At 46.9% G+C, this 12157-nt stretch overlaps 1 protein-coding gene across 1 annotated transcript in view; it reads left to right on the top strand.

Annotated features, from left to right (window-relative positions):
- ROR1 (receptor tyrosine kinase like orphan receptor 1) overlaps nucleotides 1-6466 on the top strand; it is a 122316-nt gene extending 115850 nt beyond the window's left edge. The window contains exons 8-9 of the mRNA XM_044674771.1: nucleotides 3279-3526; nucleotides 5042-6466. Coding sequence (XP_044530706.1) covers nucleotides 3279-3526; nucleotides 5042-6466 — 1673 coding nt within the window. The remainder of the gene's footprint in view (nucleotides 1-3278; nucleotides 3527-5041) is intronic.
- Nucleotides 6467-12157: the final 5691 nt, after the last annotated feature.

The following is a 12157-nucleotide window of genomic DNA, read 5'->3' as shown; positions in this document are numbered from 1 at the left end:
AGAGGGAGGAAGAAGGAAGGAAGGAAGGAAGGAAGGAAGGAAGGAAGGAAGGAAGGAAGGAAGGAAGGAAGGAAGGAAGGAAGGAAGGAAAGGGAAAGGGAAAGGGAAAGGGAAAGGGAAAGGGAAAGGGAAAGGGAAAGGGAAAGGGAAAGGGAAAATCATTCACACCTAACAAAGTACCAGCAGTTTAAAGTTTCCTTTAAAATATATTTTATTAATGACCTCTATGTGGGAAAAGAAAGTCAAAAACAGATGAAAGAGAGAGAGACGGCTAGATGACAGACAGACAGAGAAATACGTAGATAATCATTATCTTGGATCAAAGGATCACAGACCTAGACCTAGGCCTAGGCAGGAGCTTGGGGGTCATCATCTGGTCCAAATAATTCGAAAGAGGAGAATAATAGGACCAAGAGAGGTGACTCGTCTAGCATCTCCCCAGTAATAAGTACCAGAAGCAGGATTTGATCCCGTGGGCTCTGACTACAACTGGCAGAGCCAAGGCTCTTTCCATGGCCCCGCTGACTTCTCCCTTGTAACTAAGAATCAGGCTTAAATGAACCATTGACCATATCTGACAGCATGTGCCTTGCTCCGTCTCTACATTCCATCATTTTTCTGATAAGAAGTGGAAAGTCTGCTTCCCCATTGAGCCTCAAAGTCACGAGTGCCCATGAAATGGGCTATTGAAGACTTTCAAGGTTGTTTTCCTGGTAAAAAGTTTTTAGGACATTCCCACATGGCCTCAACCTGCTTCCCAGAACAAGCAGCCGGCTTAGCCAACTATTTTTGTCCCAAGGCTAAAGTTCATCTAATGCCAATTATGCCAGGACAACCAAAGAGAATATTCTCTTCTGGGGATTGTAGAGTCCTTGATCCTAGGTTTGGAAAGGCCATTTAGTCCAGTCCTTTCATTTGACACAGGAAGGAAGTGATGCTGGTAGAGAGGAAGTGACTTGGCCAAGGACACTGAGGTATTAAGTGATATAACTGGCCTTCTTAGATCCTACATCCAGAGCTAGAAGGGATATCTCAGGTCAGCTAGTCTAATCTTCTCATTTAACATATGAGGAAACTGAGGCCCAGTGGGCTTTGATGGCTTGCCCAAAACCAGAATAAACATAAAAGGCAAGACAGAAACTCGAGTCTTCTGACAAGAACTGCCTGTCATTTTTTGCTAGGTAGCCAAGGGGTGCAGAAGAGACTTGGAGGCAGGAAGACCTGAGTTCAAATTTGATTTCCTATGTTTACGACCCTGGGCAAGTCACTTATCCTCTACCTCCCTCAGTTTCTTCATCTGTAAAATCATTTTTAAAAATTTACCTCCCAGGATTATTGTGAGAATCAAATTTACAAAGTGCTCTGCAAAAGTTAAAGAACTATAAATGCTAGTTATTATTATTATTATTATCATCGTTATTGTTATCATCATCATCATCATCATCATCATCATCATCTTTATTATACGTTGTCATCAGTTTCAGTCCCCTCACGAGTCACATGGTTCTAAACTAGATTGGGTCCTTCTATTCCAAAGGCAAAGGGCACCTCACCTTCCTTTTTGCGAAAGGGTCCCTGGCCTTAGAAACATCCTCCAGGACACCCAAATGGAATTATTGTTACTGTTGCGGCATTTCGAAGAAACAGAAATTACATTTCAGAGGATGACATCCTGCTACTGTGTCATCTTTGGCTACCCCCCTTCATCAGAAGGAAAGGGAAGATAGATAGATAGATAGATAGATAGATAGATAGATAGATAGATAGATAGATAGATAGATAGATAGATAGATAGACAGACAGATAGATAGATAGATAGACAGACAGATGGATAGATAGAGAGACAGAGAGAAAGACAGAGACAGAAAGAGAGGATAGAGAGAGACAGAGACACAAAGAGACAGAGAGACAGAGACAGAGAGAGAAAGACACAGAGACAGAGAGACACAGACAGAGAGACACAGACAGAGAGANAGACAGAGAGACACAGACAGAGAGAGACAGAGAGACAGAGAGAGAGAAGGGGAGAAAGAGAAAGAGAGAGAGAAAAGACAAAAGAGGGAAGGGGGGACCTTGAAGGAAAGAGAAGGAAAGGGAGAAGAAACAGAAGAGAAAAAAAGAGGAGAGTGGAGAAAGTAAAGGAAGAAGGAGAGGGGATAGAGAAGAGACAAGAGATACAAGGGAGGTTGTGTGTATGTGGGAGACAGAGACAGAGAGGAGGAAGGAGAGGAAGACACACAAAGACAGAGAGAACTTTTGAACCCCAAACCAAGGTAGATGTGTGTTGATTTTGGGAAATGTTAACAGTGACTGAAAGCCCTTCTCCAGAAGTTCCCAGGGCTGGGCTGCCTCGGCCGTGTACCCAAGTGGGGCCATCTTGTCCTTGGGCTAATGGAAGGCCTTGATGAAGAGATAGGGGCCGGGAGCTTGCTCGTCCCCTCCTGCCTTTGTACTCCGTTTACTTTGGCGGGGGGCTGCCTGTGTATTTTACACTTCTTTACATCTCGTCCATCCCCGTATGACAAATACTTGTCAAACAAAAGCCAGGCAGATTTATAGCCCTTTTTCCCTTGAAATGCGCCCAAATGGAACTGCCAAAAGTTTATGACTTCATCTTCTTTCATAGTTTTCCACGGGACGTTGGTTCAAACAGACAGACCCCGCTCGAGGTCGGCCGGGGGTCACATCACTTTCATTACTGAAATATAATTTACAATATGCCAGACCTAAACAAGTTTAGCCTAAAGGATTTGTCTAACGTAAACCAGCTGTTCCTTTAACAATACGGCTAATTTCCGGCCATCCCCCGTACAGTCTACTGACTGCCTGTGGAAGCGGTTTTATGATTTCTTAAACGAGGCTGGGATTTATGGGAAATTCAAAAATTCATCTGTGTGGAGGAGCTCGAGAATCTCAAAAACGCGAATGACGCTTTTCAGATGGTTCCGACGAGATGGCGAAGCCTCCGCTCAGCCCAGGGGAGCCGAGGCCATTTTGCAGGTGTCCCGGAGGAAGCCCTTTGGGTTTCGCCATCTCGGAGTCTCTTCCTATCTCTTGAGGCAAAGGAAAAGCATCCTAACTATTGAGCCCCCTCTCCTGGCCTCCATTTTCTCGTGGAGATCTCGGAAAGTGGGGGAATGGCCGAGGAACCTATGAAGCGTGACTGTTGAAGGCATCCCCGTGTAGAACGGGCTGCCTTTGCGTCCAGGCCTGCTAGAATCCTCGGCCTAGACCGGCGGTCCTTAAAGGCCATCTAGCCCACCTCCCTCATTTCGCAGATGAAGAAACGGAGGCCCAGAGCTTAAATGACGTCGCTGAGGTCACACGAATAGAAGCAGGTCTTTTGACATCCAAATCCAAAAGCTTTTCCATTCAGCACATTGACACCATGAGAGATGTTGTAGAGTCATTCTCGCCACGTTTGGGTCGGACCAGATCGCCTCTGAGGGCCATTTCCTCGGGAATTTCCTTGGGAGGGGGAGTCCCAGATTGGACGTTTCGGTGGCCTTGCACTGACCGGTATGAGGTGACGGGCCACGTCAGACTGGAGGGAATTTGGGATCCCTTCAAGTGTCCAAAAAAAGAGAAAGGACCATTTTGTTCCAGCAGATTGGCTGAGAACTGGTGTTGGACTTCATGGCCACACAAATTGTCGAGTCCCCGGCTTGCCCTTGTGAGATTTCCTAGATCAGACTGGGTTTGCTAGCCAGCCGCCTTCTCTGATTTCAAACAGAGTGGCGCTCCTTACATGTCTAAGCAGACCCCTTCCACTCAATAACCCAGGAAAGGGTTTGTTTTTGCAAAATGAACCCAACACTATTCACCACAAGAAAGCACAGTGCGACAAAGAACTCATTTCTAATAAAATACTTAAGTAGACTCGATACTCAGCTGCTCAAGAGGAAAGCTATCAAGGATATATTTATTTTCAACCACACTATGCCCTCTGCAGATATACCCTGGAGATTAGCTCAAGAAATGAAGGGAGCGAGGGGAGGAATGAAGGAAGAAGGAACAAAGAAAGAAGAAAGAGGGAAGGAATTGAGTGAGAGATAGAAGAAGGGAGAGAGGAAAGAACAAATGATTGAATAGGTAAATAAATGGAGGGAGAAAGAAAAGAAGGGAGGAAAAAAGGAAGGAAGGAAGAAAAAGAGGAAAGGAGGAAAACAAGTACTTATTAAGTGCCTACTATGTGCCAGGCTCTGTGTAAAGTGCTTTAAAAATATTATCCTGTTGGATCCTTGCAACAAGACAGTAGGTTCTGTTATCTCTACTTGACAGTTGAAGAAGCTGAGGCAGACAGAGGTTGAGTGACTTGCCCAGGCCCAACAATGAGGAAGTATCTGGGGCCAGGTCTAACTGATTCCCAAGCCCATGACTTTATCCACCTCTCAAAATCTAGGGGCAAAGGTCACAAGGGATCAATTTATAATAAATAGGACTTCTTGCCTAGAGCAGTGAATTCTGGCAGCTAGGTGGCTCAGTGCACAGAGAGCTTAGCCTGGAGTCAGAAAGACCCAAGTTCGACCCACCTCAGATACTCCAAGCACGACCCTCAGAAAGTCACTTCAACTGTCTTTGCTTCTGTTTCTTCAGCTATAAAATGGAGACAATGATAGCACCTACCTCCCTTTTTGCCTCAGTTTCTTCAACTGTAAAATGGAGACAATAAGAACACCCGAGTCCGCCAGCAATACTGCCTCCCCAGGCTTACCAAGTCTTTTGTCCATGTAACATCCCATCAAATACTTCCTGCCCTCAAATCCTTTCTTCTCTAGGCTAAAACCCTCCATTTCCTTTAAGTAATCTTCACATGGCATAATCCAGATGACTTTCACCATCCTGGTCACTCTCCGAGGATGTTCTCCTACGTATTGTCGTCCTTCCTAAAATGGGGCTCCCAGAATGGAAGACAGAACTCCAGGTGTGGCCTGACTAGGTCACAGGAAGGTGTGACGAGCACTTCCAAGCCCAGGGAAAATGGCATTCAGATTTGTTTTTGTTTTTTAACTCACATGGATTTCCTTTTTCTTTCCCACAGAGCAAAGCCAAAGAGTTGCCTCTGTCGGCCGTGCGTTTCATGGAAGAATTAGGTGAATGTGCCTTTGGAAAAATATACAAGGGGCATCTCTACCTCCCGGGAATGGACCATGCCCAGCTGGTTGCCGTCAAGACCCTGAAGGACTTTAACAACCCCCAGCAGTGGGCAGAGTTTCAGCAGGAAGCCTCCCTCATGGCGGAGCTCCACCACCCCAACATCGTGTGCCTCCTTGGGGTGGTCACCCAGGAGCAGCCAGTGTGCATGCTGTTTGAGTACATGAACCAGGGCGACTTGCACGAGTTCCTCATCATGAGGTCCCCACACTCCGATGTGGGCTGCAGCAGTGACGAAGACGGAACGGTCAAGTCAAGCCTGGATCACGGCGACTTCCTGCACATCGCCATTCAGATCGCGGCGGGGATGGAGTACCTGTCCAGCCACTTCTTCGTCCACAAGGATCTGGCCGCTCGGAACATCTTAATCGGCGAGCAGCTGCACGTGAAGATCTCAGACCTGGGGCTTTCCAGGGAGATCTACTCAGCGGACTATTACCGTGTGCAGAGCAAGTCTCTGCTGCCCATCCGCTGGATGCCCCCCGAAGCCATCATGTACGGCAAGTTCTCCTCGGATTCCGACATCTGGTCCTTCGGCGTGGTCTTGTGGGAGATCTTCAGCTTCGGACTCCAGCCCTACTATGGCTTCAGTAACCAGGAAGTGGTGGAGATGGTCAGGAAGCGGCAGCTCTTGCCGTGCTCAGAGGACTGCCCGCCCAGGATGTACAGCCTGATGACCGAATGTTGGAACGAGATTCCCTCGAGGAGGCCGCGGTTCAAGGACATCCACGTCCGACTCCGCTCCTGGGAAGGGATCTCCAGTCACACCAGCTCCACATCCCCATCTGGTGGGAATGCCACCACCCAGACCACGTCGCTGAGCGCGAGCCCCATCAGCAATCTCAGTAACCCCAGATATCCCAACTACATGTTTCCAGCGCAGGGGATACCTCAGGGGCAGATCGCTGGCTTCATCGGCCCCCCCATACCTCAGAACCAACGATTCATCCCCATCAATGGGTACCCGATCCCCCCTGGATATGCTGCTTTTCCAGCTACTCACTACCAGCCCCAGGGGCCACCTCGAGTCATTCAACACTGTCCCCCTCCCAAGAGCCGCTCACCCAGCAGTGCCAGTGGGTCCACGAGCACTGGTCATGTGACTAGCTTGCCCTCTTCGGGATCCAATCAGGAGGCAAACATCCCTTTGCTCTCCCATGTGTCCCTCCCAAATCATCCAAGTGGAATCGGCATAACCGTTTTTGGAAACAAAACTCAGAAAGCTTATAAAATAGACTCGAAACAGCCATCTTTACTAGGGGACTCAAATATTCATGGACACACTGAATCAATGATTTCCGCAGAACTGTAAGACACAATGCTATTTTTTTTATAAATATGATATACAGTACAAACTAGAAAGCCGTAGAAAAGATTTATATTCAAATATTTTATTAAAGTAAGATTTTTTTTTGATTGTTTAGCAGACATTGCAACAAGTATCTTCTGTGAAGTGTAACTGTGTGCTTAGCAGGAGGGGCAGATTACAGGCAGCAAAACAAAACCAACCAAACATTCATTCCACAGACAAAATTGATGAAGCACCTACTAGGTGCTGAGTGCTGGGAGGACAGACAAAAGCGGAACCGTCCCTGCCCTCGAGGAACTTCCGTTCTATTACTAGTGTGCCTTGAACATCGTGTCATGTCCTGAGACCTGGCGGCAGGATTGGTGCACATCACTTAGCATCCACCGAAGAATCAATCATTTTAAAAGAAATGTCAGGATGGGGTAGCAACCCAGCTCTAAAGTCTCTATGGCTTATTATTTTTCGTGACCACCATTTTTATTTCCACATTTCGAAAGGGAAAGACTTTGGTTCAATTTAAGCGTCATGTATGTTGGTATAAAAGATTGGTGTTAACTTTTTTCTTTGGGGACAGACCTGTGAGTTCATCCTCTAGGGAACTCCCATTGTGGAGATTCCTTACCCCCTTGCAGATGGTACCACTCGTCGGTAACTCATAGTCTTAGAAAGTTACCCAGGAAAACGAAAGGCTGTCATTCACCCAAGATCATCCAGCTAAAGGCAGGAAGGACTTGGACCCAAATGTTCCTGACTCTAATACCAGACCACTAGCCATTCCACTCCTCAGCAATAAAAAAATTTTAAAAAGTGGCATTTTAGGCCAATGGTTTTAAAATACAAGATTCAAGATGAGCCATATTTGTTCTTAAGTTCTCCCGAGGTTTTCTCTATGCTGAGGTTCCTATACATTTTCTTGGATTTGCTTCCTTTGCCCAAAGGGCAGGTCTTCTGCTGATTCTCATGACCTCTGATTCAGTTGTGCTGGAACTGGAAGCTCCTCTGTTTTTATTCTGCTCCAGCCTCTCTAGAATATCAGGCAGGGGAGCAGAAACGAATGCTTGACAGAGCCCTGATTATTTCATAACTCGTGCCCTGACACAGTAGATGGCTTACGCTGAAGGGACGATGAAAAAGAAAATGCCCTCAAGGCATGGCTCAGGTCCCAAAAGATAGCCCCGGTCTAGAGGGTTTCCGGAAATTCTCCTCTAGCCCAACAAGGCCAATGAGTGGTGTATGGTGGCGCGGTACCAACTGAACGCTCCTTCCCCATTTTGTATTCACCCATTATCAGGAGTTTAGCAAAGCAGAACACCAACAGGACAATTCACCGTCGCTTAATCAGGATTCCCAATTTTCTTGTTTTGCACCAGTCTGACCTCGGTGACAATCAGATTTCTTGCTAAGTTAGTTAAAGCGATGCCTTTTCAATGAGCCGGCTATGCTGTGTCTGATGGGTTTTCCTCAGCTCCCAAGATTTAAATGAATGTGGCTGTTGGATGTTTGAGTGAGATCTAAAAAATAAGATTCCTCCTCTATGCCAATTTCATTCTCATAGTCCATTCCCCCACTTTCTGCGGGATTCTAATGGCTAGCCAGGGTTCAAATGTCATAACTAACCAATACCTGGGCTAGTCTGTCTGTTCAGTGCTAGTCTCTTAGATGCAGATGGAAGTAGAGGCTGTGGAATAAATGACCGTTACCAGCCGGACACATTTTCCTGAGCTTGGAATTTGCATAGGTTTCATGTTTCTCTACAAACGGGATTTTTATATTTGATTTTTGTTTCTCTTGGGAAAACATTTCCCTTTCCTTAGAACAGTGCCTCACGTCCTAGAGAGACTTAGAAGATGTGAAATAGCTCTTCAGACAATATCTAACAGAAGAGAATTAGAAACATCTCGATGTGTCCAGTTTTAAAAAATGAACAAAACAAGCGTGTGTTCAGGGGAAAAACCATCTTGGGGTTATCCCGAATGCCATCTCTTGAAACACCCAGAATATCATTTCTCTATACTTCAAATGGAGTTTCTCCACTTGAATCCCGAGGCTACAGGAGTTAGCATCCATGGATTTCATGGCATAAACAAGCTTACTCAGAAGTTATGTGTCTTTATTTCTAGATAGGTTAATTAGGGCGAGATATGTGTTTCTTTTTGTTGCTATGCAACTGTTTACTGGTGATGCTTCAAACCACAATTTTATAGATGTTCAGATGACAATCATTTTTTTTCCAAGAATATTTATTTTAGGTAAACACAGAATTTTAGTGAATCTGAGTTTTCCCAGCAGTCCCTAAAAGGGAAATTAGCATTCCATGAGCCATTTAGCAATTCTTTGTGGGGGGGAAAATTTTATAGCAATGAAGTTACATGAATTTGAGTTAACTTTTAATAAAGAAGTATGGCATTGTGTTTAAGCTTTCATAAAATGACTGTGCTACATTCAGGTACGAGCCTTCTGGATTTTTAAACCACTTCTAATAAGATTTCAAAGGGCCACGATAGGGCATCGTGGTATCTCTGTTTTGTATGAAAAGAACATTTTTTCACGAACTGAAAATTGTCAGTCGCTCCATTGGCAATGCTTTTTTGGTAAGACGCCTTTGTCTTCCTATCTTTTTTTTGCACAAAACAATGTCCGTGTTTTGTATTGCAGAAGTGAAAATACAGCTCTGCTTCTTCTAGCTCGTCTGTTTCTCTTGTTTTTTAATGATGTAGATTTTCTTCTAATCTCTCGCAGCAATATTTGGATCAATTGCCTTGACTGCGTTTTCTTATTTTCACTGCATGCATTTTAATCACTGTATTCCTTGATGTTTGATTTATTAATTATGGGCATTTCAATTAGAAGAGCATGGAAATGTACTAAGAAAGGCTATTTTATATTGAGAATATATGCATTTTGTATTCCACACACCAGAGATGATATTACACACTGATTATTTTATGCTGCTGTTTATTAAAACATTTTTAATATAAAATCTCGGCATTCCTTGCATCTTGCTATGACAGCTTTGGAGGAGGAACCATAATTCCTTTCATGACTCTGTTGAAGTAAAAAGAAGATGGGTTGGAGCAAGGGTGGTTTGGGGGTTTGGGAGCAACTCCTGGATGACATATGTGTTCCTCTGGGGTCCTATCCACACCGAGACAGCCTGAGAAAGGTCCCTCAGCTCAGAGGGCAACCCCATCCCCCAATGCTCAGCTTAGGGAAGTCATTAGAGTCACACAAAATGGGCACACAAGGGTGGCCTGAAATATTCCTCACTGGAGAGAATATATTGGTGGGATCAGAGTCACCGGAATGTAGGCTTGGGGATTGGATCTGTGATTGCATTGGATTGTGGAACTCCCAGGGGAGGAACCGCCCTCTACTGGTTCAGGCCAGCCCAATCTCTGCCTTGGGGAGTTGCTTCCAGTGCTCCTGTTCTAGTCACTTGCCTAAGGCCATGACAAGTGTGTTAGAGGTAGACCTTGAACCCAGGTCTTCCAGGCTTCAAAGAGAGTTCTTTTATCCACTGTACCAGGCTGGAATATGGGGGGGACAACAACAACGACTACGAGGACAATGAAGACAACAACAACAACAATGTCGATGACGACACTCATGTTTAACTAGGATTTAAAACACTCTTTGCATATATGTCACCCCATTCAGATGATCTCCTTTCTCATGTTTACTGTTCGCTTCTCAGGGAACAAACAAAGCTAAGTGGTCGCTGGGCTGCTGGGGAGGAATGCTGAGACGATCCAGAGCTAGTGGGGAGACCAGGGGCAGCTCGCAGTGCAGCGGGGAGAGCGTCGGAGCTGACGTCGGGAAGACAACCTTCCTGAGTTCCGATCCAGCCTCTCGCACTTTCTAGATTCGGACCCTGGACGGGCCCCCTCACTCTGCTCGCCTCTGTCCTCTGTAAAGGAGCGTAGAAGGGAACGCCTGCCCGCCCGTTCGGGAATCTCTGCCAAGGAATCCCCAAATGGGGCCATGAAGAGTCAGACGGGAGGGAGCGACGGGAGCCCATGAACGTCGAGAAGATCCAGCAGCTCCACAGCAGGTTCTCCGTTTCGTTCTGTCGGTGTCTGCTGCTTCCTCGTCCTGGAATTCAATTCACGGAAGAGGACTCGAAGGCGCCCTCAGGGGCAGACTCCGGTGGTCTAAAGGAGACCTCAGGAATAAATCCTCGCTCCGAAAGTGCTCCAAAGCAAAACGTGGCTGTGCTGTGCTCACACACGCTGATGTGCAGACACATGCATGCACATACAAACACACGCATATAGTGTGGATACACACATATGCATCTAGAGATACACGATACACCTGGCGGGTATCTGTGCATACATGCAAGCATACACTTGTGTGTGGGTACGTGTGTATACATATAAACATGCACACATCTGTGTAGATGTGCACTGAAGGCATATAAACATGCTCATGGGGGGTACGTGTGCATATAGCATGCCTGTATTGTGGACGCACACTGTGCACATATAAATGTGTACAGACACACATGGGAACATCGACATATACACAGATATCATGGATTGCATGTACACCCAAACATGTGTACATGGTGGACACACATGTGCACACAAACATCAATGTCAGTGTGTAACTGCATGCATGGAACATGCATGCATGTATGTTGGCATAGGCAAGCACATGCATTGTAGACATGTGAGCAAACGTGTGTATGTGTGTGCATCTAAACATGTGTGCGGGTGTGGGTGTATCTATACACGTGTGTGCATGCATATACACATGGGCCTATGTATAGTTTGTTTTGTTATCACAATGCGGCCTCAGTTTCCTCATCTGTAAAATAGGGATCATTATATCACCCCTTCGCAGGCTTTGGCTGTGAAGATTCCATGAGGCCGTGTTCGCAGGAAGCCTCGCTCTTGGTGGCTGTCGGCCGTCAGCTCCCCGCGGGCCTCCGAGGAGTCTCCGTCCTTGTCATCCGGGATGGACGAGTGGCCTGAAGGGCGGCCCCAGATCATGTTGTAGCCCGCCATGGGAAACCAGGCCCAGAAGTGCTGAAGCCAGACTCGGTTCCGCAGGAGGGGAGCAGAGTGTCTTCTTGGGTCGCTGCTGGGCTACTAGAGGAGGGGGCGCCTCTGCTGCTTGGGGGTGTCTGCGCTGCTGAAGGGATGCCTTCGGGGGGACTCTCAGGTGCCCTGCCCTGCCCTGCCCTGCCCTGGGAAAAAAATCCCCGACATCTCACCCCAGAGGTGCCCACTCTGTGAGGAAAGAGGCTCCTGCCTCCGCCATCGCTCCTGCTCCAGATCTCAGCAGGGAAGGGCGACGCCGCACACATCCCATGGAGCCCCTCCATCTCGCTGATACCCTGAAAGAGGCATCGCCGGCTGGCAATTGGCGCAGTCAAACGCAGGCCCCCATTTCACTCCCGAGTGCCGCTTCATCCAGACTGTCAAGGAGAATGTTCGTCCCAACCAGAGCTCAGAATCTGGCCTGTTCCTGCCATTGCTTACAGGACGAGGAAAGGCAACGAAGCCTTCAGCGAAGGATCCATCAGTTAGAAGCGGAGATCTGGTCGTCGCCTCCATGGACGACGCTTCCTGGGTGTCAACTTGAGTGTCTCCCTCCCACCTCAAGCCGCCATCTCCAGGAGGATTCCTCTTTCCCTCCCGGCTCTCCTCAGACTCTTGCTCCCAGGCATTCTCCAGCCCAAGCTCCCAA

The sequence above is a fragment of the Gracilinanus agilis genome, chromosome 4 (assembly GCF_016433145.1).
Source record: "Gracilinanus agilis isolate LMUSP501 chromosome 4, AgileGrace, whole genome shotgun sequence".
Taxonomy (NCBI): Eukaryota; Metazoa; Chordata; class Mammalia; order Didelphimorphia; family Didelphidae; genus Gracilinanus; species Gracilinanus agilis.
This window is presented reverse-complemented; position numbering and strand designations above follow the sequence as displayed.